We start from the raw sequence: 27,620 nt of genomic DNA on the forward strand, positions 1-27,620 counted from the left end.
CCGTGAGATCATGACCTGAGCTGAAGTTGGACGCCACCCAGGCGCCCCTAAAGATGATATTATTGTATAAATATTTCTAAAATTGTGAGTCTTACTCATACCTGAATTCATTGAAAGGTTTATTCTTTTTAGAGAAAAAGATTTTTTTAACGTTTATTAACGTTATTGAGAGAGAGAGAGAGACAGAGCATGAGCATGGGAGGGGCCGAGAGACCGGGAGACATAGAATCCGAAGCAGGCTCCATGGTCTGAGCTGTCAGCACAGAGCCGGACGCGGGGCTCGAACTCACAAACTGCGAGATCATGACCAGAGCCAAAGCCGGATGCCTAACTGACTGACCCACCCAGGCGCCCTGAAAAGTTTTTTTTCTTGTTTGAGTTTCTTGGTAAATGTTAACACAGAGGAATAAAAGTCTTCCTTTTTCTCTGAGCTTTTTTTCTCTGAACTGTGTTAATATACTGGTGATTGTTAAGGAAATCTTGTCTTCACTCTGCCCGTCAGCATTTTTTCAGTTTCGTAGATAATTCTTTGAAATAAACTTAATTGTGTAACTGGGATGTTAATATAGGTATTATTGATAATGGGTTTCTCTTATCCTCGTGTAAATTGAGGATTTAGACTAACTTCCTTGAGTAATTGCATTGTTAATTTCGAACTCATACATTGTATAAAATAAAAAAGGAGTAAGAGCAAAATAAACTTGAAAGAAAAGTGAATCATTGAGTTAACTGGACATCTAGGTTTCGAAGTACAAAGTATTTTAGATCTGTAAAGAGAGACTTCTTTTCTTAGAAGAGATTGCTTAACAAAGATAGATTTTTGAGATATGAGTGAGACTACAGTCAGAGGATTGAAAAGTCTTTTTTTTCCCTTTAAACTTTTTAGTAAAGTCTAACACATACAGAAAAGTACGCAAATCGTTAAGTGTACAGTCTGACCATTACTCCAAGTGAAAATACCCGTGTAATCAGCACACCTTTTGAGAAACAGAACATCTTTAGCATCCCACAAGCTGCCTTGTGGCGCTTCTGGTCCCTGTGCTCCTGTCAGAATAGCCACTGCTTTGGTTTCTAGCACCAAAGTCCATTTTCCCTGGAATCCCATAGTAAGTACCGTGTTCCCTTTGGTTTCCTGCTTCCTGTGTTCCCATTTTCAGAATCACCCTTGTTATGCACTGTTGTAGTCATTGATTTCCATTGCTGTGTATTTTAGGAATATGTCACAATTTATGCTGTTTACCCATGTTACTAATGGTGGACATTTGGGTTGTTTTCTAAGCTGGGATTACCGCAGACTTTTCCACTATTTATGATTTTTACACATGTCTTTTGGGTTTTGTGTGTGTTTATGTTGATTGTAGAACTGGGATGATCTAAAGCCATCCTATTTTTGGACAAGAAAAATCAGGAACAGAATTTTGACTTAAGTGATTCGATTTCTTTATGCACATAAAAGTGTGATGTGTGTAGAAGGAAATACAAGCAGCTTAATAAAGTTTGTTGAAGGCATTCAGATTTTCATAGCTGGCAGTCATGACTATAATGGAATAATTTGTTTTGATTTGCCTTTCAGTATTCTCTTCTGTAATTTCCTCATTTGTTCTTTGTTTTGTTTCTGAGGTAACTTTCTCCTCTTCTGTGTGTGTGCTTTCATCCTTTATTTCTGGGCATGCCCTCCCTGCTTTTATCTTTGTTTGTGGACATCCAGCTCCTTGTTTTAAGCCTGATCTTTAAATTTTACGTGACCTTCCATTTAGAAATAATCCATCTCTCATTGTTGTATAATTCTTTACCTTTGTGTAATTTTTACTACATATTATCTTTATTGTTACTGTTTATATCCTTTTATCTTTATACTTTTAGATTGCACTTTTTTTGAGGATAGTTTAATTTTTGCCTTCCTCGGTCCCTAAAATACATACCTTGCATATATAGGTACATAAATAATATGTTGAATTTTAAATGCACTTATGGTTCTTTTATGTTCAAGGAAGAATAACTTATACTTTAAGAAATTATTAGAGAAGCAATATTAATTCTGTTATAACTACATGAAAAGTATAACTGACATTTAGTATTGGAATTTAGTTTCAGTGGTAGAAGATGGTGGATTGAGCTGGCTGAGGAAGTCTTACCAGAGAATGAAGGAACAAGCTGAGAAACAGAACAGACGTTTTGAAGACATTGTGGCTGAAAGATATGGGGTAAGTACTGGCATTAAGGAGATATGTATTATATTCAAAGTTATATGAGAAATAATGTCTGTAACTTTGTCAGTGTTTTGTGCCATGAAGCTCTTTTGAATTAAATGGGTATTAAATCTCAACTCTGTCTACTGCTGAAGCCATTTTCTGCCTTTTTTTAATTGTGTAAACTTCTGTAGCATATTTTTATTGATATGATGAACATAAAACTTAAGTGTGTGTGTTTAATCTAAAAATAACATTTTCTCATTGTGAGAAAATTTAAATAATGCAGGAAATCCCCCAATATGCCTCTTGAGATAAGCGCTGTTGAAATTTTGGTGTATTTCAGAGTTTTTCTTTATTCCAGAGATTTTATTTTCCAGAGTTTTAAAATACAAGTTTTTTTTTGTTCTTGTTTTTTGTTTTTTTGCTTTCTTTTTATTTATTTTTTATTATTTATTTATTTATTTATTTTAACATTTATTTTTGAGACAGGGAGAGACAGAGCATGAACGGGGGAGGGTCAGAGAGAGGGAGACACAGAATCTGAAGCAGGCTCCAGGCTCTGAGCTGTCAGCACAGAGCCCGATGCGGGGCTAGAACTCACGGACCGCGAGATCATGACCTGAGCCGAAGTCGGCCGCTTAACTGACTGAGCCACCCAGGCGCCCCTGCTTTCTTTTTAAAGAGAGAGTGTGTGTGCACACATGATATTTTAGAACCAGCTCCCCCATTTACCAAGTGTGGATAATCTTTCTATTTCAGTTGTTAGTAATGCCCTTTTCTTTTTTAATTTCTAGCAAAAGCAGATGTAGAAAGTAGTAAGATTTCAAAAATATGGGCAAGTAAAAAAAAAGTGAGAGAAAAATCATATTTATTCTGGAGATTTAAAAAAAATGTTTTATTTATTTTTGAGAGAAAACATGAGCGGGGAGGGGGCTGAGAAGGGGACAGAGGATCCTAGCATCTGAAGCAGGCTCCATGCTGACAGCAGCAATCCCAGTGTGGGGCTTGAACTTACCTTTCAGATCACCACCTGAGCCAAAGTCAGCCGCTTAACCCACTGAGCCAGGCAGTGGCTGGGAGGTTTTTTTTTTTTTTTTAATGTTTGTTTATTTTTGAGATAGTGCCAATGGGGGAGAGGCAAAGAGAGAAGGGGACAGATCTTCCAAAGGAGGCTCTGCCCTGACAAACTGGAGATCAAAACCTGAGCCAAAGTCCGAGGCTTAACCAGCTGAGCCACCCGGGTACCCCCAAATCATCTTTTTTTTAAAAAAAAGAATGGTTGTGAGGATAGAGGAAGATGGCGGTGTAGGAGGACGCTGGTCTCACCGTGTCCTGCGGATCACTTAGATTCCACCCACATCTGCCTAAATAACCCAGAAAACCGCCAGAAGACTAGCAGAATGGACTCTCCGGAGCCAAGCGTAGACGAGAGGCCCACGGAAGAGGGTAGGAAGGGCGGAGAGGCGGTGCGCGCTCCACGGACTGGCGGGAGGGAGCCGGGGCGGTGGAGGGGCAGCCCGCCCTGCAAGGCAGAGCCCCTGAATTCTGACTTGCAAAAGCAGAGGGGCTGGACGGAGTGTGTTCTGACAGCCAGCGGGACTTAACATCTGGAATGTTATAAGTCAACAGCTCTGCTCAGAGAGCGGGAGGGCTGGAGGACAACCAAAGGGAGAGTTGTTGAGCCCTGGAAGACAGAGCTCAGCTCTGCGGGGAACAAAGGCACTCGGAAGCGCCATCTCCCTTGTCCATCCCCCAGCAGAAATCCCAAAGGGAACCAGTTCCCGTCACCGAACTTGCTTGCACCGCGCAAACACCCAAGGCTGTGCTTCTGTGGATCCATCCCTCCGACGGGTCTGCCTGCCTGCCTCCCAGTGCTGCAGGGCCCCTCCCACAGCGGACCACTGATGGCAAAGCGAGCTAAGCCTGCCCCTCCCGCCCCTGTGCACCTTGCGGATCCATCCCAGCTAATATGCCCTTGGCCAGGTCCCATCCAAGAAGCACCACAAGCCTGGTAGTGTGCAAGCAGTCCAGACAGGGGCCACCCCACTCCACAGCGAGTACTGCCCCTGGGAAAGGGGAAGATAAGGTACACACCAGTCTGTGGCCCCAGCGGAGAGCTGGAGTCAGACATCGGGTCTGACTGTGGCCCCACCCACCAGCACAAGTTACTGAAGACAGCACAGGGGAAGTGCCCTACAGTTTGGAGCCACCGCAGGAACTACCCAAAATGATAAAATGGAAGAAATCTTCTCAAAAGAAACCCCAGGAAGTAGCGACAGCTAACAAATTGATGAAAACTGGTTTAAGCAATATAACGGAACAAGAATTTAGAATAATAGTCATAGAATTAATCGCTGGGCTTGAAAAAAGCATAGAGGACAGCAGAGAATCTATTGCTACAGAGATCAAGGGACTAAGAAATAGTTATGAGGAGCTAAAAAATGGTATAAATGAGGGGCAAAATAAAAAGGAGGTGGCCATAGCATGGATTGAAGAGGCAGAGGAGAGAATAGGTGAATTAGAAGATAAAATTATGGAAAAAGAGGAAGCTGAGAAAAAGATAAAAAAATCCAGGAGTATGAGGGGAGAATTTGAGAACTAAGTGATGCAATGAAATGCAATAATATCCGTATAATAGGGATTCCAGAGGGGGAAGAGAGAGAGAAAGGGGCTGAAGGTGTATTTGAACAAATCAAAGCTGAGAACTTCCCTGATCTGGGGAAGGAAAAAGGCATTGAAATCCAAGAGGCACAGAGAACTCTGTTCAGACATAACTTCAATCGATCTTCTGCACGACATATCATAGTGAAACTGGCAAAATACAAGGATAAAGAGAGAATTCTGAAAGCACTAAGGATAAACAGGCCCTGACTTACAAAGGTAGACACATAAGGGTAGTAGCAGACCTATCTACTGAAACTTGGCAGGCCAGAAAGGAATGGCAGGAAATCTTCACTGTGATGAACAGAAAAAAATATGGAGCCAAGAATCCTTTACCCAGCAAGTCTGTCATTCAGAATAGAAGGAGAGATAAAGATTTTCCCAAACAAAAACTGATGGAATTCATCACCACTAAACCAGCCCTACAAGAGATCCTAAGGGGGATTCTGTAAGTGAAATGTTGCAAGGACCACAAAGTACCAGAAACATCACTACAAGCATGAAACCTACAGACATCACAACGACTCTAAACCCATATAATAACACTGAATGTAAATGGACTAAATGCTCCAACCAAAAGACATAGGGTATCAGAATGTATGAAAAAAAAACCAAGATCCATCTATTTGCTGTCTACAAGAGACTCATTTTAGATCTGAGGACACCTTCAGATTGAAAGTGAGGGGATGGAGAACTATCTACCATGCTACTGGAACTCAAAAGAAAGCTGGAGTAGCCATACTTGTATCAGACAAACTAGACTTTAAATGAAAGGTTGTAACAAGAGATGAAGAAGGGCATTATATAATAATTACAAGGTCTATCCATCAGGAAAAGCTAACAATTATAAATGTCTATGTGCCGAATATGGGAGCCCCCAAACATATAAAACAATTCATCACAAATGTAAGCAACCTTATTGATAAAAATGTGGTAATTGCAGGGGACTTTTGTACTCCATGGACGGCAATGGATAGATCATCTAGACACAGGATCAATAAAGAAACAAGAGCCCTGAATGATACACTGGATCAGATGAACTTGACAGATGCATTTAGAACTCTGCATCCCAAAGCAACAGAATATACTTTCTTCTCGAGTGCACATGGAACCTTCTCCAAGATAGATCACATATTGGGTCACAAAACAGCCCTTCATAAGTATACAAGAATTGAGATCATCCCATGCACACTTTCAGACCACAGTGCTGTGAAGCTTAAAATCAACCACAGGAAAAAGTCTGGAAAACCTCCAAAAGCCTGGAGGTTAAAGAACACCCTACTAAAGAATGAATGGGTGAACCAGGCAATTAGAGAAGAAATTTAAAAATATGTGGAAACAACTGAAAATGAAAATACAGCCATCCAAACGCTTTGGGATGCAGCGAAGGTAGTCCTGAGAGGAAAATACATTGCAATCCAGGCCTATCTTAAGAAACAAGAAAAATCCCAAATACAAAATCTAACAGTACAACTAAGGGAAATAGAAGCAGAACAGCAAAGACACCCCAAACCCAGCAGAAGAAGAGAAATAAAGAGCAGAGCAGAAATAAACAATATAGAATCTAAAAGAACTGTAGAGCAGGTCAATGAAACCAAGAGTTGGTTTTTTGAAAAAAATAAACGAAATTGATAAACCTCTAGCCAGGCTTCTCAAAAAGGAAAGGGAGATGACCCAAATAGATAAAATCATGAATGAAAATGGAATTATTACAACCAACCCCTCAGAAATACAAGCAATTATCAGGGAATACTATGAAAAATTATATGCCAACAAACTGGACAACCTGGAAGAAATGGGCAAATTCCTAAGCACCCACACACTTCCAAAACTCAAACAGGAAGAAATAGAAAGCTTGAACAGACCCATAACCAGTGAAGAAATTGAACCATTTATCAAAAATCTCCCAACAAATAAGATTCCAGGACCAGATGGCATCCCTGGGGAATTCTACCAGAGAGAAAGCAGAGATAATACCTATCCTTCTTAAGCTGTTCCAAAAATATAAAGGAAGGAAAACTTCCAGACTCATTCTATGAAGCCAGCATTACTTTGATTCCCAAACCAGACAGAGACCCAGCAAAAAAAGAGAATTACAGGCCAATATCCCTGATGAATATGGGTGCAAAAATTCTCAATAAGATACTAGCAAATCGAATTCAACAGCATATAAAAAGAATTGTTCACCATGATCAAGTGGGATTCATTCCTGGCCTGCAGGGCTGGTTCAACATTCGCAAATCAATCAATGTGATACATCACATTAATAAAAGAAAAGAAAAGAACCATATGATCCTGTCAATCAATGCAGAAAAAGCATTTGACAAAATTCAGCATCCTTTCTTAATAAAAAACCTTCGCAAAAGTCGGATTAGAAGGAACATACTTAAACATCATAAAAGCCATTTATGAAAAGCTCACAGCTAATATCATCCTCAATGGGGAAAAACTGAGAGCTTTCTCCCTGAGATCAGGAACATGACAGGGATGTCCACTCTCACTGCTGTTGTTTAACATGGTGTTGGAAGTGCTAGCATCAGCAATCAGACAACAAAAGGAAATCAAAGGCATCAAAATTGGCAAAGATGAAGTTAAGCTTTCACTTTTTGCAGATGACATGATATTATACCTGGAAAACCGATAGACTCCACCAGAAGTCTGCTAGAACTGATACATGAATTCAGCAAAGTCGCAGGATACAAAATCAATGCACAGAAATCAGTTGCATTCTTATACGCTAATAATGAAGCAACAGAAAGACAAATAAAGAAACTGATCCCATTCACAATTGCACCAAGAAGCATAAAATAGCTAGGAATAAACCTAACCAAAGACATAAAAGATCTGTATGCTGAAAACTATAGGAAGCTTATGAAGGAAATTGAAGAAGATATAAAGAAATGGAAAAACATTCTGTGCTCATGGATTGGAAGAATAATATTGTTAAGATGTCAACACTACTCAAAGAAATCTACACATTCAATGCAATCCCAATCAAAATTTCACCAGCATTCTTCTCGAAGCTAGAACAAGCAATCCGAAAATTTGTATGGAGCCACAAAAGACCCCGAATAGCCAAAGTAATATTGAAGAAGACCAAAGTGGGAGGCATCACAATCCCAGACTTTAGCCTCTACTACAAAGCTGTAATCATCAAGACAGCATGGTATTGGCACAAAAACAGACACATAGACCAATGGAATAGAATACAGACCCCAGAATTGGACCCACAAAAGTGTGGCCAACTGATCTTTGACAAAGCAGGAAAGAATATCCAATGGAAAAAAGACAGTCTCTTTAACAAATGGTGCTGGGAGAACTGGGCAGCAACATGTAGAAGAATGAAACTAGAGCACTTTCTTAGACCATTCACCAAAATAAACTAAAAATGGATGAAGGACCTGAATGTGAGACAGGAAACCATCAAAATCCTAGAGGAGAAAGCAGGAAAAAGCCTCTTTGACCTCACCTGCAGCAATTTCTTACAAGACACATCTCCAAAAGCAAGGGAATTAAAAGCAAAAATGAACTATCGGGACCTCATGAAGATAAAAAGCTTCTGCACTGCAAAGGAAACAATCAACAACACTAAAAGGCAACCTATGGAATGGGAAAAGATACTTGCAAATGACATATTGGACAAAGTGCTAGTATGCAAAGTCTATTAAGAACTCACCAAACTCCACGCCTGAAAAACAAATAATCCAGTGAAGAAATGGGTAGAAGACATGAATAGACACTTCTTTAAAGAAGACATCCAGATGGTCAACAGGCACATGAAAAGATGCTCAACGTCCCTCCTCATCAGGGAAATACAAATCAAAACCACACTCAGATATCACCTCACGGCAGTCAGAGTGGCTAAAATGAACAAATCAGGAGATTATAGATGCTGGCGAGGGTGTGGAGAAATGGGAACCTTCTTACACTGTTGGTGGGAATGCAAACTGGTGCAGCCGCTCTGGGAAACAGTGTGGAGGTTCCTCAAAAAATTAAAAATAGATCTCCCCTGTGACCCAGCAGTAGCACTGCTAGGAATTTACCCAAGGGATACAGGAGTCCTGATGCATAGGGGCATTTGGACCCCAATGTTTATAGCAGCACTCTCACCAATAGCCAAATTATGGAAAGAGCCTAAATGTCCATCAACTGATGAATGGATAAAGAAATTGTGGTTTATATACACAATGGAATACCATGTGGCAATGAGAAAGAATGAAATATGGCCTTTTGTAGCAGCGAGGTTGGAACTGGAGAGTGTTATGCTAAGTGGAATAAGCCATACAGAGAAAGACAGATACCATATGTTTTCACTTTTATGTGGATCCTGAGAAACTTAAGAGAAGACCATGGGGAAGGGGAAGGGGAAAAAAAGTTGAGAGGGAGGGAGGCAAACTGTAAGAGACTCTTAAAAACTGAGAATAAACTGAGGGTTGATGGGGGTGGGAGGAAGGGGAGAATGGGTGATGGGCACTGAGGAGGACACCTGTTGGGATGAGCACTGGGTGTTGTATGGAAACCAATTTGACAATACATTTCATATTAAAAAAAACATTGCTTGTTAAATTTTGATGCATTCATTTTTATAGATTTCTTTCCTGTTTTTTATATACTTTTAAAATAGTTTTATAAGAGTAGGCTCATGGAATACATTCTGGGTCTTTTTATGTACTAATAGAGGCATAGTTGGATGTCAGTAAATACACATTTTAATGACCTTAATATTTTAATATATATTTGTATGGATTTGCCATGTATTTATTTACTTAATGATGGAGTGACATTTTTATTTTATTTTCCCCTGTTAAATAATATTGTACTCATCATCTTTGTTTAATGCATTTTGTAAACTCACCAGGTTACTTTCTTAAGATGAATTACTAAAAACAAAATTGTTATTTGAAGGATAGGGATACTTAAAGTGAGTTGTATATTAACAAATATCTCTACAAAAAGGATCAAATTATATTTTCATTACAGTGACTCTTATCACATGATTTTGTTAGTCTTCATAGTGTGCTACTGTGCTAAGCAGATTTTTTTTTTTTTTTTGCTTTTATTTTTGCTTACTAATGCACTGGAATGTTTTTTCATATTTTTTTGGTCATTTGTATTTTTTTTTTTTTAATGTTTATTTATTTTGAGAGAGAGGGTGCATGAGAGTACGTATAGAACTAGGGAAGGGACAGAGTGAGAGGGAGAGGGGATCCCACATTGCAGAGTGTGATGTGGGGCTCAAACTCATGACTGTGAGCTCATGACCTGGGCTGAAATTAAGAGCTAGATGCTCAAGTGACTCAGCCCCCCGGGCGTGTTGGCCATTTTTATTTTTAAGTGAATCGATTGTTGATGACATTTACCCATTTTCCCTTTGGGATATTGATTGCTTTAAGGTCTTTTAATCTGTTGTAAATTTTTCTCTCAGTTTCATGTTTAGTTTTTACTTTGTTTATATTTGCTATGGGTAGGTTTTGAACATTTTTACCTAACAAAATCCATCAGGTTTTTCTTTCATCACTTAATATTCTTGCTATAATTCAATGAAAGGCTTTTGTCACCCAAAAAATCATAAAAATGTATGTCTGTATTTACTTTGAGTACTTGCTCAGTACTTTTTATGGGTATCTTTCATCTTTTTGGAATATATATCTATATATGTATATATATAGATATATATTTGTGTATATTGTAAAGTAGGTTTCTAACTTTATGTCTTCAGATAGTCATTTATAATATATTGAATAAGTTTTCCCACTACTTTGATATGACACATTTATTATATATTAGTTTGTCTTTTATAAAATGAGTCTATTTTACTGTCAAATCTATTCTGTTGATTTTTCTGCTGTTTCCTGGAATTAGTATCCTACTCTTATAATTATTGTTGTTTTCAGTAACTCATGCAGATAGTAAATGATTAGTGAACACCTACTGTGTGGTAAGGTCACTCTTTTTTTATTAGTTATTAAAAAATTAGCTCTTCATTCTTACACATTTTTCAGTTGTTGTTAAATGTAAAAAAATTGTTAAAAAATGTAGAAATTGTTTTGTCAAGTTCAAGCTCAACTGAAACATTTTCCCAAAATTTATCATAAGCTTACATATCTTTTTGGAATTTTGATTTGAATTTAACTAAATTTAACTAAATTTAACTAAATCAGGGATGATTAATATCTTTATAATGTTGAATCATCCTAAAATATTGGACATTTATTCAAATTTTCATTTATATTCTTCAGTAAATTTCTCTGTGTAATTACTATGCATGTGTCCTTAAGGTTTAAAAATCTTTTTTTCTATTTTATATTGAATCTTTTTTCCTTTGTGGGTTCAGACTTGCTGTTGGTGCTAGAAGGCCATTATTCTAAACTCGCGTCATTAAATCTAATTTTTTAAATTGGGTCATCTGGAAAGATAGTTATCTACAAATGATTTCTTTGCTTTATCCCCTCACTATTAATGATGTTTGATCTTTTTTGTCTTCTCAAAATAGAATTTCAGAACTTTGATAGAAGCCCTGGAAGCTAGTTCTCTTGTTTTTCCATGTAAATGCTAGCTTCTTGCATTTAAGATGAAGATCATCATCTTTAAAAAGTATCCTTGCATTCAGAGTTTAGTAGATAGTAGAGGTGTTCTTTTGTTTCCTTTTTTAAAATTATAAATGGGTATCTTAATTTTTATGAAATAACTGTTGTGATGTCCTTTGAGATGATAGGATTTTTTTTCTTTCAGTTGATAATGAGATGAATTGTGTTAATACATTTCCTAATGTTAGACTGCTCTTGCATTCTTTGACTCCTATTTGATCATGGCATTTCCTTTAATATGCTACTAAATTAAATTTGTTAATATCTTATTTTGAACTTATATCTTCACTTACATATGTAATGGCCTTGAGTTTTCTTCGTATGTTATTTTTATTAAATTTTGATAGGGTTATTATAAGTTTACTATTTGAATTGTGAAGTTTGTTATAATTTATGAATGCTTTAGAACAGTAAAAACATTGGCTTTGTAGTCAAATATTCCTTAATTTCAATATACGTTTTCTTCCTCTTTTGGTGTGTGGCCTTAGCTTCCTTTTCTCCCCGTTATAAAAACACCTCTATTAAATAGCAACCTCGTAGGATTCTTGTGAGCATTAATAATAATTTGGGTCCTTTTCATGTGCCAAACACTGTTGAAGTGCTTCATGTATAATTAATTAATTTAATACCACAACAGTACTATTATTCTTATTTTGCAAATGAGGAAACTGAGGCAGACAGAGGCTAAATAACTTAACCAAGATTAGATGGTTAATCAGTAGATTTGAACCCCTAGGTATTGTCTCCTAAAACTCATTTAAGTGGTGTAAAATAGGTAATATAATGAGAATTGGATAAATTGTGGTAATTGGTGTTTTTTTTATCATTACCATACTTTATTGACTCTAAGAAGCCACTAATGGTAGATACACCGTTATTTCATGTATCAATAAGAAAGTAAAAAGCTGCCTTTAAGGCAATGTTTTCATTATGAAACTGCCCTCCCTCCTGCCCCAACCCCCTCCGCTGCCATCATTTCTGTTCTGTTCATATTATTACTTGATTTAAGAAACATGTCAAATCTATAATTTTAAATAATTAAAAAAATGAAACATTAGGGATTATCTCTGCCTAGGCTAAGATAATAATTTTGCCATATTTTGATCCCCCATCTCACCTCTCAGACTTGGTTAAAATAATTTGAAAAAAAAATTTTAAGTTTTAAATTTCAGTTTGTTAACATATTGTGTAATATTAGTTTCAGGTGTACAATGTAGTGATTTAGCACTTCCAGACATCACTCTGCGCTCATCACAGCAAGTGCTGTCCTTAATCCCCATCACCTGTTTCCCCATCACCCCACCTACCTCCCCTCTGGTACCCATCAGTGTGTTCAGTATAGTTGAGAGTCTGGTTCTTGGTCTGCCTCATTTTCTCTCTCTCTCTCTCTCTCTCTCTCTCTCTCTTTTTTTTTTTTTTTTTTTGCCCCGTTTGCTTGTTTGTTTTGTTTCTTAAATTCCACATATGAGTGAAATCATATAGTGTTTCTTTCTCTGACTTTTTTCGCTTAGCATAATATTCTCTAGCTCCATCCATGTTGTTGCAAATTGCAAGATTTCTTTCTTTTTTATGGCTGAGTAATACTCCATTGTGTGTATACCACATCTTCTTCCTCCATTCATCAGTCAACGGATACTTGGGCTGTTTTCATAATTTGGCTATTATAGATAATGATGCAATACATATCAGGGTGCGTGTATCCCTTTGAATCTGTATTTTTGTATTCTTTGGGTAAATTCCTAGTGTTGTGATTGCTGGATCGTAGGGTAGTTCTATTTTTAACTTTTTAAGGAACCTTTGTTTTCCACAGTGTCTGCACCAATTTGTATTCCTACTAACATTGCAAGAGAGTTTCCCTTCCTCTGTCTTCTCACCAATACCTGTTGTTTCTTGTGTTGTTGATTTTTGCCATTCTGATAATAATGTAATATCTCATTGTAGCTTTGATTTGCTTTTCCCTGATGATCAGTGATGTTGAGCATCTTTTCGTGTACCTGTTGGCCATCTGGATGTCTTCTTTGGAATGATGTCTGTTCAGGTCTTCTGCCCATTTTTTAATTGGATTATTCATTTTTTAGGTGTTGAGTTTTTTTTTTTTTTTTAAATTTAAAGTTTATTTGTTTATTTTGCGAGAGAGAGAGAATGAGCAGGGGAGGGGTAGAGAGAGGGCCGGGGGTGGGGGGGACAGAGGATCAGAAGTGGGCTCTGTGCTGACAGCAGAGAGCCCAATGTGAGGCTTGAACTCATGCATTGTAAGATCACGACCTGAGCTGAAGTTGGATGCTTAACCAACTAAACCACCCAGGTGCCTTGAGTTTTATAAGTTTTTTTTATATATTTTGGATACTACTCTTTTATCTGATATGTCATTTGCAAGTAATTTCTCCCATTCTGTAAGCTGCCTTTTAGTTTTGTTGATTGTTTTCTTTGCTGTGCAGAAGCTTTTTATTTTGATGTAGTCCCAATAGTTCATTTTTGCTTTTATTTCCCTTGCCTCAGGAGACATATCTAGTAAGAAATTAATGGGCCAATGTCAAAGAAGTTCCTGTCTGTCTTCTCTTCTAGGATTTTTATGGTTTCATGTGTCACATGTAGGTTTATTCCATTTTGAGTTTGTCTTTTTGTGTATACTGTAAGAAAGTGGTCCAGGATCAACCTTTTGCTTATAGCTGACCAGTTTTCCCAACACCATTTGTTGAAGAAGAGACTATCTTTTTTGCATTGGATATTTTTCTCTGCTTTGATTGAAGATTAATTGACCATATAGTTGTGGGTTCATTTCTGGGTTTTCTATCCTGTTCTAGTGATCTATGTGTCTATTTTTGTGCCAGTACCATACTGGTTTGATCACTGTAGCTTTGTCATATAACTTGAAGTCCAGAATTATGATGCCTACAGCTTTGCTTTTGTTTTTCAGGATTGCTTTGCCTATTTTGGATCTTTTGTGATTCCATACAAATTTTACAATTGTTTGTTCTAGCACTGTGAAAAATGCTGTTGGTGTTTTGATAGGGATTGAACTAAATGTGTAGATCGCTTGGAGGTAGAGACATTTTAAAACTGTTCTTCCAATCCATGGGCATGGAATGTCTCTCCATTTTTTTGTGTCATCTTTCCATTTCTTTCATCAGTGCTTTTCATAGTACAGGTCTTTCATATCTTTGGTTAGGTTTATTCCTAGGCATCTTATTGTTTTTGGTATAGTTGTGAGTGGGATTGATTACTTAATATCTCTTACTGCTGCTTTATTATTGATGTATAGAAATGCAACAGATTTCTTTATGTTCATTTTGTGTCCTGCAGCTTTGCTGAATTTGTGTTTCAGTTCTAGCAATTTTTTGGTGGGTTTTCAATATATAGTTTCTTGTCATGTGCAAGTAGCAAAAGTTTGACTTTTTCCTTGCCAATTTGGATGCCTTTTCTTTTTGTTGTCTAATTCCTGAGGCTAGGACTTCAGGTACTATGTTAAATAACAGTGGTGAGAGTGGACATTCCTGTCTTGTTCCTGACCATAGAGGAAAAATTCTCAGTTTTACCATTGAGGATGATATTAGCTGTGGTTTTTTCATAGATGGCCTTTATTATGATGAGGTATGTTCCCTGTAAATGTACTTTGTTGAGGGTTTTTATCATGAATGGATGTTGTACTTTGTTAGATGCTTTTTTGAATCTGTTGGAATGATCATACGGTTCTTTTCCTCTCTCTTACTGATATTATCACATTGATTGATTTGCAAATATTGAACCACCCTTGCAGTCCAGGAATAAATCCCATTTGGTCGTGGTGAATGATTCTGTTAATGTACTATTGGAAGTGGTTTGCTGGTATTTTTTTTTTTTTTTTTAATTTACATCCAAGTTAGGTAGCATATAGTGCAACAATGATTTCAGTAGTAGATTCCTTAATGCCCCTTACCCATTTAACCCATCACTCCTCCCACAACTCCTCCAGCAACCCTCTGTTTGTTCTCTATATTTAAGAGTCTCCTATGTTTTGTCCCCCTCCCTGTTTTTATATTATTTTTGCTTCCCTTAGGTTCATCTGTTTTGTATCTAAAATTCCTCATATGAGTGAAGTCTTATGATATTTGTCTTTCTCTGACTAATTTTGCTTGGCGTAATAACCTCTAGTTCCATTGACATAGTTGCAAATGACATTTCATTCTTTTTGACTGCCAAGTAATACTCCATTGTATATGTATACATCTTCTTCTCCATTCATCTGTTGATGGACATTTAGGCTGTTTCCATACTTGGGCTGTTGTCGATAGTGCTGCTATAAACATTGGGATGCATGTGCCCCTTCAAAACAGCACACCTGTATCCCTTGGATAAATAAATACCTAGGAGTGTAATTGCTGGGTTGTAGGGTAGTTCTATTTTTAATTTTTTGAGGAACCTCCATACTGTTTTTCAGAGTGGCTGCACCAGTTTGCATTCCCACCAGCAGTGCAAAAGACATCCTTTTTTTCCACATCCTCACCACATCTGTTGTTGCCTGAGTTGTTAACATTAGCCATTCTGACAAGGTGATGTGGTATCTCATTGTAGTTTTGATTTATATTTCCCTGATGATGAATGATGTTGAGCATTTTTTCATGTGTCGGTTGGCCATCTGGATGTCTCTTTGGAGAAGTGTCTATTCATGTCTTTTGCCCATTTCTTCACTGGATTCTTTGTTTTTTGGTTGTTGAGTTTGATAAGTTCTTTATAGATTTTGGATACTAACCCTTTATCTGATGTGTCGTTGGCAAATATCTTCTCCCATTCTATTGGTTTCCTTTTGTTTTGCTGATTAGTTCCTTTGCTGTGCAGAAAGTTTTTATTTTGATGAGGTCCCAATAGTTCATTTTTGCTTTCAATTCCCTTGCCTCTGGAGACGTGTTGAGTAAGAAGTTGCTGTGACTGAGGTCAAAGAGGTTTTTTCCTGCTTTCTCCTCGAGGATTTTGATGGCTTCCTATCTTCCATTTAGGTCTTTCATTCATTTTGAGTTTATTTTTGTGTATGGTGTTAGAAAGTGGTCCAGGTTCATTCTTCTGCATGTCACTGTCCAGTTTTCCCAGCACCACTTGCTGAAGAGACTGTCTTTATTCCATTGGATACTCTTCCCTGCTTTGTCAAAGAGTAGTTGGCCATACATTTGTGGGTCCATTTCTGGGTTCTCTATCCTGTTCCATTGATCTGAGTGTCTGTTCTTGTGCCAGTACCATACTGTCTTGATGATTACTGCTTTGTAATACAGCTCAAAGTCCGTGATTGTGATGCCTCCAGCTTTGGTTTTCTTTTTCAGGATTGCTTTGGCTATTTGGGGTCTTTTCTGGTTTCATGCAAATTTTGGGATTGTTTGTTCTAGCTCTGTGAAGAATGCTAGTGTTGTTTTGATAGGGATTGTTGGTTTGCTAGTATTGTATTGGGAATTTTTGCATCTGTGTTCATCAGGGATATTGGCCTGTAGTTCTCTTATTTGGTGTTGCCTTTATCTGGATTTGGTATCATGGTAATGTTGGCCTCATAGAATGAATTTGAAAGTTTTCCTTCCATTTTTTTTTTTTTTTTAATTTTTAAACGTTTATTTCTGAGACAGAGAGAGAGACACAGCATGAATGGGGGAGGGGCAGAGAGAGAGGGAGACACAGAATCTGAAACAGGCTCCAGGCTCTGAGCTGTCAGCACAGAGCCCGATGCGGCGCTTGAACTCATGGACCGCGAGATCATGACCTGAGCCGAAGTTGGCCGCTTAACTGACTGAGCCACCCAGGCACTCCTGGATAAGCCCTTCATATGTGGAAATTAGCTCGGGAAATTTTCTTATATTATTCTTATTACTGATATTATTGTTATATTGTTAATACTTTGTTCTATTTTTGCTCTTTCCTTCTGGAAGTACCCATATATGCATATTAGATTTTCTAGAGTTAATTGTCCTTGTCTTTTTTCCTTATAACTTACATTTATTTACCATCTTTTCTTAAGTAGACAGAATTCCCAGACTAGTGTGGAGTTCACTAATTTGGATGTTTTCTTTTCTTTTGTTCACTATATATATATACGCATATTTTTGGACACGTAGTTTTCATTTACAAGTTTGTCTTGTTCTTGGACTGTTCTTTTTTCATGAGAATCTGTTTTGTTTTAGTAATGTTGTGACCTCTTGAATCTCACTGACAGTAGGAATTAATTTTTCATAAATGATATCTTTGCTGTTTTCTGTATTACATTTTGTTTTAGTGCTGGGCAGTTGGTCTAAGTGGCCCCACATTTGAGTTCTTATATTTTTTTCATTGTTTGGTAATTTTTTGTTGACTAATCATATTTTTTTTAAGCATTTATCTTAGGATGATATATTAGTTTGCTAGGGCTGCCATAACAAAGTTCTACAGACCAGGTGGTTTAAACAACAGAAATTTATTTTCTCACATTCAGGAAAATTGAAGTCCAAGATTAAGGTGTTACAATGTTTGGTTTCTTCTGGAGCATCTCTTTTTGGCTTATAAATGGCTGCCTTCTCTATGTCCTCACATGGTATTTTTTCTTTGTGTACTTATCTACTGTATCTTTTTGTATTTCCATATTTCTTCTTATAAGAACATCCATCAGGTTGAATTAGGGCCCAGCTGAACTTCAAGCACCTGTCTCTAGATGCTGTCATGTTCTGAGGTACCAGAGGTTAGGGCTTCAGCATGAGTTGGGAGAGGGCACACTTAAGCCCTTATCAGGTAGAATGATTGTATGGGTTCTTTCTTCTCTCCTTTATTGGTTTTTTCTTCATTGTGCCATATGATGGTGTATCACGGCACAATGCCAAATGGGAGTACGAGTCATTGAACCTTTCTTAATTTCAGATATCTTGTTTACTTTCTCTCCTTTGTAGTCAATGGAAATATTTCAGTCGAAATTAGAAGAAGCTGAAAAAACTGCATCCACAAAAGAAGAGTGTAAACGAGAACGGTGGAGGAGACCAACATGTTCAGATACAGCACAAAGTAGTCAAGAAAGTAGAAAATCAGACTTGGTAAAAGATAATAAAAGTTCAAGGGATAGATATAGTTCAACAAGTATTACAAACAGTGTCAATAAAGAAAAGTCTAGCGGTGATGAAAAAGATAATAGGTCGGGGTCTTCAGAAATATATAGAAGACAATCCAATCTGAGCCAAAATCGAGAGTTTTCTTCTCTTGGAAATTTGAAACCTAAATTTTTAAGACCCTCTGATGATGAAGAACTGTCATTTCATAGCAGGGGCAGAAATTTTGACCCATCTAGTTCATCTTCAGTACCGGTCACTCAGGATTCTGTGCATCGTGGTTTTCGAAAACCCACAGAAAACAGTGAAGAAAGTTCATCGTCATGGAGCCAATCTGGTAGGAGAGAAGGAGACAGGAAACATTCAAATCAACGGTCAGTGGACACCCGTGGCAGTGTCGGCGGTGGGCACATTTCTGAAGACACAAGAGAAAAATCATGGGACGAAAGCTTGAGAGGTGATTCTGTGAAGAAAGAGCATGTGCAGGACGCAAAGTCTTCCGCTGCTGGGTATTCTGTCATTTGTTTATTAAGCTGTTAAATGTTAAATTTCAGAAGATTCAAAGAAATTGAGCCGTATTTTTAAGAAATCAGTTATTAATGAGATGTGAGTTATAATCTGTTTCTTAAATTTTGTGGAAGAGATAAGATTTGCCCATTTAACAAATCAGTAGTTTTGTTTTATGAGTTGCATTTATTTCATTTCACGGTTTCATTTAATAAATGGAAGAACTCAGTGGCTATATTAGCTCAAAATCTGTTGCTTTTTTGCACATTAAAATATTAAATGAGTTAATAATCTTTTGAAATGGATATGCCACAGGAGGTATTTTGGTAGATTGTGCTCTTGCTGCCATAATTGCTTTCAAAGGAAACCACTTAATTGTAAAGCGTAATCATGATTGTAAATATGGCATGCCTATCTGGAGGTAGCCCACATATGAAGTGAAAAAGATACACAAAAGATCCTATGGAGGAAAGCATGAATTAATGGACTGTTTTGCAGACAAAGAAATAATCCACTTTGAACAGTTGACTGGTTTTAAAGATAATGTTAGAGTTTTAAAAGGGTGCCTGGGTGGCTTAGTTGGCTAAGCATACAAATCTTGACTTCTGCTTAGGTCATAATCCTAGGGTCATGAGATTAAGCCCCACGTTGGCCTCTGTGCTGAGTGTGGAGCCTGCTTAAGATTCTCTCCCTCCTTCCCTCCCTCCCTACCTCCCTCTCTCCCTCCCTCCCTCTCTCTCCCTCTCTCCCCCTCCCTTTCTCCCTCTCTCCCTCTCTCCCTTCCTCCCTCCTCCCTCCCACCCTGCCCATCCCCTGCCTGCATGTGTGCACCCATGCTTTCTCTCAAAAGAAAAAAAAGGGAAATATAGGTAGGTTAGTGGTTGTACCTGTAGTAATTAGGCATAACACTCACTGGTGTTACTATTCTGCACCTCTTGTACTTATATACAGAGCTGAGTCAGTAGAACAGGAAACCCAGGTTGAGTGGGATCAAACCTAGGAAAAATTGACTTAGCTATAGAGTTGGTTGTATTGGAAATAGCCATAAGTAGGGAAAAAAGTGTCCAAAGAATAATGAGTAGCTTAGAATGATCATTAAAATATGTTTTAAAATACCACCAAATGAATAGGACCCTCAAGGAAGAGGTTTTAGGAAATAATAGAAATCACTGGTGGCAGTAGTAGGTATAAACGTTGTGGTTTGGGGTCATGAGTATGGCAAATCATTTTTCTTAATCCCATCTGAAGCTGTGGATTATAAAGCACCATGTGCAGCTTTCAGTGGGAGGAAGCTGGCAAAACCTGGACTGAGTGATGGGGGCCCCAGTCAGATGGGCTCTGGTTCAAGGCAGGGTTTTGTTCCCAGGAAACCAAAGGAGAAATCTGGTTGTACTGACTGGATAAACAGGACAGGGATTAGAGAATGTCTTATGCTATCTACCTATATAATTGTCCAGGCTTTGCTCCACCTACTCTGGAAGGTAACTGTTTCTAGTCCCCAGCTGCTGGCACTAGGAGACTCTTACTTTTTTTTTTTTTTTCAGTATATGAAGTTTATTGTCAAACTGGTTTCCATACAACACCCAGTGCTCATCCCAAAAGATGCCCTCCTCAATACCCATCACCCACCCTCCCCTCCCTCCCACCCCCCATCAACCCTCAGTTTGTTCTCAGTTTTTTAAGAGCCTCTTATGCTTTGGCTCTCTTCCACTCTAACCTCTTTTTTTTTTTTCTTCCCCTCCCCCATGGGTTTCTGTTAAGTTTCTCAGGATCCACATAAGAGTGAAACTATATGGTATCTGTCTTTCTCTGTATGGCTTATTTCACTTAGCATCACACTCTCCAGTTCCATCCATGTTGCTACAAAGGGCCATATTTCATTCTTTCTCATTGCCACGTAGTACTCCATTGTGTATATAAACCACAATTTTTTTATCCATTCATCAGTTGATGGACATTTAGGCTCTTTCCATAATTTGGCTATTGTTGAGAGTGCTGCTATAAACATTGGGGTACAAGTGCCCCGATGCATCAGTACTCCTGTATCCCTGGGGTAAATTCCTAGCAGTGCTATTGCTGGGTCATACGGTAGGTCTATTTTTAATTTTCTGAGGAACCTCCACACTGTTTTCCAGAGTGGCTACACCAATTTGCGTTCCCACCAACAGTGCAAGAGGGTTCCCGTTTCTCCACATCCTCGCCAGCATCTATAGTCTCTTGATTTGTTCATTTTGGCCACTCTGACTGGTGTGAGGTGATATCTGAGTGTGGTTTTGATTTGTATTTCCCTGATGAGGAGCGACGTTGAACATCTTTTCATGTGCCTGTTGGCCATCCGGATGTCTTCTTTAGAGAAGTGTCTATTCATGTTTTCTGCCCATTTCTTCACTGGGTTATTTGTTTTTCGGGTGTGGAGTTTGGTGAGCTCTTTATAGATTTTGGATACTAGCCCTTTGTCCGATATGTCATTTGCAAATATCTTTTCCCATTCTGTTGGTTGCCTTTTAGTTTTGTTGGTTGTTTCCTTTGCTGTGCAGAAGCTTTTTATCTTCATAAGGTCCCAGTAATTCATTTTTGCTTTTAATTCCCTTGCCTTTGGGGATGTGTCGAGTAAGAGATTGCTACGGCTGAGGTCAGAGAGGTCTTCTCCTGCTTTCTCCTCTAGGGTTTTGATGGTTTCCTGTCTCACATTCAGGTCCTTTATCCATTTTGAGTTTATTTTGTGAATGGTGTGAGAAAGTGGTCTAGTTTCAACCTTCTGCATGTTGCTGTCCAGTTCTCCCAGCACCATTTGTTAAAGAGACTGTCTTTTTTCCATTGGATGTTCTTTCCTGCTTTGTCAGAGATTAGTTGGCCATACGTTTGTGGGTCTAGTTCTTGGGTTTCTATTCTATTCCGTTGGTCTATGTGTCTGTTTTTGTGCCAATACCATGCTGTCTTGATGATGACAGCTTTGTAGTAGAGGCTAAAGTCTGGGATCGTGATGCCTCCTGCTTTGGTCGTCTTCTTCAAAATTACTTTGGCTATTCGGGGCCTTTTGCGGTTCTATATGAATTTTAGGATTGCTTGTTCTAGTTTTGAGAAGAATGCTGGTGAAATTTTGATTGGGATTGCATTGAATGTGTAGATAGCTTTGGGTAGTATTGACATTTTGACAATATTTATTCTTCCAATCCATGAGCACGGAATGTTTTTCCATGTCTTTATTCTTCTTCAATTTCTTTCATAAGCTTTCTATAGTTTTCAGCATACAGATCTTTTATGTCTTTGGTTAGATTTATTGCTAGGTATTTTATGCTTCTTGGTGCAATTGTGAATGGGATCAGTTTCTTTATTTGTCTTTCTGTTGCTTCATTATTAGTGTATAAGAATGCAACTGATTTCTATACATTGATTTTGTATCCTGCAACTTTGCTGAATTCATGTATCAGTTCTAGCAGACTTCTGGTGGAGTCTATCAGATTTTCCATGTATAATATCATGTCATCTGCAAAAAGTGAAAGCTTAACTTCATCTTTGCCAATTTTGATGCCTTTGATTTCCTTTTGTTGTCTGATTGCTGATGCTAGAACTTCCAACACTATGTTAAACAACAGCAGTGAGAGTGGATATCCCTGTCGTGTTCCTGATCTCAGGGAGAAAGCTCTCAGTTTTTCCCCATTGAGGATAATGTTAGCTGTGGGCTTTTCATAAATGGCTTTTATGATGTGTAAGTATGTTCCTTCTATCCTGACTTTCTCGAGGTTTTTTATTAAGAAATGTTGCTGAATTTTGTCAAAGGCCTTTTCTACATCGATTGACAGGATCTTATGGTTCTTATCTTTTCTTTTATTAATGTGATGTATCACATTGATTGATTTGCGAATGTTGAACCAGCCCTGCAGGCCAGGAATGAATCCCACTTGATCATGGTGAACAATTCTTTTTATATGCTGTTGAATTCGATTTGCTAGTATCTTATTGAGAATTTTTGCATCCATATTCATCAGGGATATTGGCCTGTAGTTCTCTTTTTTTACTGGGTCTCTGTCTGGTTTAGGAATCAAAGTAATACTGGCTTCATAAAATGAGAGGAGACTCTTACTTTTATCCTCAGGGTTGGCTTAACATTGGGCAGTCTGTAGGTCTTGACTTCTGTGACTTCAGCTACGTGGGAAATAGCCTTACACTCAGTATTTCATCTGGTTCTCTAATTGCTTTATATTTGTAGGTCATATTTAAATTGTACATTTCCGATAGATATACTGTAATATAGGTACTCACTAAAAGCTGTATTTTTTTGGTCTGAAGGCAATACACGTGCACACACACACACACGTGTACATGTGTATATTTTAAATGTTTATTTTTTCTGAGAGAGCAAGTGAGCACACACGAGCGGCAGGGGTTGGGGGTGGGGCAGAGAGAGGGAGAGAGAATCCCAAGCAGGCTGTCAGCACAGAGCCTGACGAGGTGCTCAAACTCACGAACTGTGAGAACATGACCTGATCCAAAGTGAAGAGTCGGATGCTTAACCAACTGAGCCACCCAGGCACCCCATGAAGGCAGTATTTTTGTTAGCTCTGTCATTTTGGTGTTGCAGATGGTTTGAAGCTTTCCATGAATTCCATGATTGACTGGAGAAGGAAAGAACAATTTAGAAATCATCTACATATATGTGAAAGAAAAGATTCCTGAGCCCGTGTGGGTTGTGTAAAGTCAGAGACCAGGAAGCATGTTGAGGAATGTCTGTTTCCAGGGACTGAAGAGGTCCACTGAAGCATTGTGGGAATCTGTTAGTTTGAACATTATCCTGGGTATATGCTGAATTCTTTATAAAATGCTAGAATTCTAGGGAGCTTTAGAATGAATAAGTTTTATTTTATTTTTTTTAACGTTTATTCATTTTTGAGAGACAGAGAGAGACAGAGCATGATTGGGGAAGGGGCAGGGAGAGAGGGAGACACAGAATCTGAAGCAGGCTACAGGCTCTGAGCCATCAGCACAGATCCCGATGCGGGGCTTGAACCCATGAACTGCGAGATCATGACCTGAGCCGAAGTCGGACGTTCAGCTGACTAAGCCACCCAACCGCCCCTAGAATGAATAAGTTTTAGAAGTAGGGGGAAAAATCATAGAAATAATAGTACAAGTAGGAGAAATAATCGTCTGTGCTGTATTTTCCACATGCAGAAACTGAGGCGTTGAGGGTGTAGCTCACACAGTGGTGTGTTGAGAGAGTTGCCAGGTTGAGCAAATAAAAAATAGTAAGTGCCTTGCAGTATGTGGACAGACTGACCCCGCAAAATTTTTGTTTACCTGAAATTCAAATTTGACTGGGTGTCATGTTTTTTATCTGGCAATTGTATGTAACACTTAGCCATTTTCTGGGTTTGTGACCGTTTTGGTAGAGATAATATTATATAAAAAACTTAATTACCTATCTAAGTTACATAGCTTCACAATGTATATACCATTCTGAACTTTGATGTCTTTTTTTTCCCCAATCAGTATATCTTAAAGATGTTTTCCCATCATCCTGTATGTATGTACTTTTTAAAGGCTCTTTAATATTCTATTAAAACTGAGGTATAAGCTAGTAGTTCTCCTGGGTCGCCTCTTGGTGGATTTTAGGTGATTTCTAGTTTGTCGCCCTTACAAAAGTGCAGCAGTAATAGCGATGTGTATCTTTGCACATTGGTTAAATATAGCTGTAAAATAAATTCCAAGCAGTTGGATTATATTTCTAAATCTTGTTATATTAGCCAGTTTACTCTCTTACCAGCCAAATATTAGGATGACTTTTCTCTTCCTTACCATCAGTATTATTGAACTTTTTAGCCTTGAACTTTTGTCATTTGCATCATTGAGAAACAGAATCTTTGCTTGATTTGCATTTCTTTAAATCTGAGTGAAGTTTGGCGTATCGTTATAAATGTTAGTGTTTGTTTTATTTTTGTTAGCTAGTCATCTGTTTTGGCTACTCCTTGAGTTCTCTGTAAAGACTCTTTATAGTTTTCACGTAATATATAGTGTTTACATCACTTGTAGATTTCCTTTTTCTTCTTGTTTCATTTTCCTTTTTCATCCTTACTTTTCATTCATTCTTGCTGTGATCACATTTCTCATTCTTTTCCTTTGTCCTCTTCAGGCCTTCCATTTTTCTCAAGTAGGCGAAAAGCATCCTCTAGAAGGAAGGTGTCCATATGCTCAAGAACTTTAAGCTTATTATTCCTAGAAATAAAATGCGTTTGTGGATAATTTTGTTCTGTTGGAAAATATATCAGCTGTGTATTTTCTGGATTCTGAAACCTAGAATATTATGCCATATGAACAAAAACTAGTGTGCTGTCCTTAATTTAGATTTTATAAAGTTAGTATCAGGAACTAACCCATTTTATATACTGTCTTAGCCTTTGGGTATAATTCTTGGCAGAGTTTGCTGTGGGAGCTCAGAAGGACAAGAGAAGGATGACAGGTTCTGAAGGTTTTGAGTATAGTCATGAGATCCTTGGACAGGGAGAAAATTGGCGAACAAGCGTTGAGAGTAATTAAGGGCAGGAGATCTATGAACACTGCCAGCAGGCAAAGAATAATTGCAGTGCGCTCAGGGTTTCTGAAATGTCATTGGGGTGGAGGCTTTTTAATTACTTCTTCCTCAAAAGTTTTTAGGCAGAGTTGGGTGTGTGTGTGCTGCACAGAGAATACATTTTAATGGGAAAAGGGGATTTGTTTTTTAGAAATTAATTATGAAGAAGACTTCTGAAATGTAGCAGTAATCCTGGAAAATGAGAAATGCTTGTACTTTTTCCTTCGTACAGGATGATTGCAGATGTCATGGCGAGGTTTCTTTCAGGGCATTTGCTCATTATTGTCAATGTTAAGAGAAAGTAAGGGAGAGTCTGTTCCTTGCATTTGCTGCCAAGGGGTGTCTTTGCTGTGGCGTTAACCAGATGAAATCATGTGTCCTGTATTCACTGTGTGCCCAGCAACTCATTTTAGTCTTTATTTGATACCTATTATTCTATGAAGTGAAGTGTATGTTAATATTGAAAATATTAGTATCAGAGAGGCTCAGAATTTTTGTTATATCATCTAATTTATCCTTATCTACTTTTTGTCTCCTAATAAACAATTTCTGTTAGAAAATACCCCCCCCCCCCAAAAAAAAAAAAGATGTACGAGTATGAATTTTATGACAGTGAAGGTTGTTGCTTTTAAAGCTTTCTTGGGATTTCAGTTATCTTCTTGAAACTTGGGAGCTTTGGTTGGAGTTTAGCATACCTTCATTGTCCTCTCTCTCTTTTTTAATGTTTATTTTGAGAGAGGGAGAGTGACAGGGAGAATGAGAGGGAGAGAAAGAGAATCCCAAGCAGGCTTCATGCTCAGCATAGAGCCCCACACAGGGCTTAATCTCACGACTGTGACCTGAGCTGAAATCAAGAGTCAGATGCTTAACCACCTGAGTCACCCAGGTGCCCCTTCACTGTCCTCTCTTGATTGAATCTTCAACTTTGCATACTAAGAAGTGGTGGGAAGAGTCAAGTAAAATGACAAAGATATGCCTTTGGATAGAAATAATAGAGGTCTTTGGCAGTTTAATAAAAAATACTGTCATTGTAGGGGTGCCTGGGTAGCTCAGTTGGTTAAGCGTCAGACTTTAGCTCAGGTCATGATCTCATGGCTCTTGAGTTTGAAACCTGCATTGGGCTCTGCGCTGACAGCTCAGAGCCTGGAGCCTGGAGACTGCTTCGGATTCTGTGTCTCTCTCTCCCTCTGCCCCTCCGCTGCTTGCGTTCTGTCTGTCTGTCTCTCTCAAAGATAAATAAAGATTAAAAAAATAAAAAAAATCATTGTGAAAGAGGATTTATCAGCCAGATTTCATAGACTAAGTTATGATTGTGGGTCATGAGGTGGTAGAGATGGAAAGTGTACATAGGAAACATGGGTTAAGTAAAGTGCCTCCTTTCTCTTTCCCTTTTTTTTCTTTTAAGTTGCAGACACTTGAATATGTTTATATATTAAGGGAGAAGTATCAATTTTAGAAGAGTGATGATAGATGGCATAATTTATGGGCAAAATCCCAAGGGTACTGTGGATAAATGTAGGATCTGATATACTCAGACAAGTGGAAGGATTGGTCTTGGACGGGGGTGTTGAAGAAGAGGAGAGTGTGGCTGTAATTTGCGAGTGACAGGAGAAAATTACAGAAATTCTTGACAACTCAGGTCAGTGTTTTTCAACATAGGATCCCCACAATATTGGTGTTCCTTTTTAGTCTTTGTATGCACCATAGTGAGTTTGGTGGCTTCAGAAGAGAAAAAGTGACAGAACAATTTAATTCACACACAGCTCACAAAGTTGAAATGTCCTCTCATTGTTATGACTTAACTGCTATTAACTTTTTTTTTTTAATATGAAATTTGTTGTCAAATTGGTTTCCATACAACACCCAGTGCTCATCCCAACAGGTGCCCTCCTCAGTGCCCATCACCCACCCTCCCCTCCCTCCCACCTCCCATCAACCCTCAGTTTATTCTGTTTTTAAGAGTCTCTTATGGTTTGCCTCCCTCCGTCTCTTTTTTTTTTCCTTCCCCTCCCCTGTGGTCTTCTGTAAAGTTTCTCAGGATCCACATATGAGTGAGAACATATGGTATCTTTCTCTGCCT

The 27,620-nt window shown here is 38.1% G+C and overlaps 1 protein-coding gene across 1 annotated transcript in view; it reads left to right on the top strand.

The window, feature by feature from the left end:
* CWF19L2 (CWF19 like cell cycle control factor 2) overlaps positions 1–27,620 on the top strand; it is a 150,293-nt gene that overhangs the window by 32,003 nt on the left and 90,670 nt on the right. The window contains exons 7-8 of the mRNA XM_078432699.2: positions 2,089–2,204; positions 18,313–18,974. Of these exons, the coding sequence (XP_078288825.2) occupies positions 2,089–2,204; positions 18,313–18,974 (778 nt within the window). The remainder of the gene's footprint in view (positions 1–2,088; positions 2,205–18,312; positions 18,975–27,620) is intronic.

Source organism: Panthera onca, chromosome D1 (assembly GCF_046562875.1).
Source record: "Panthera onca isolate mPanOnc1 chromosome D1, mPanOnc1 haplotype 2, whole genome shotgun sequence".
NCBI classification, from domain to species: Eukaryota; Metazoa; Chordata; class Mammalia; order Carnivora; family Felidae; genus Panthera; species Panthera onca.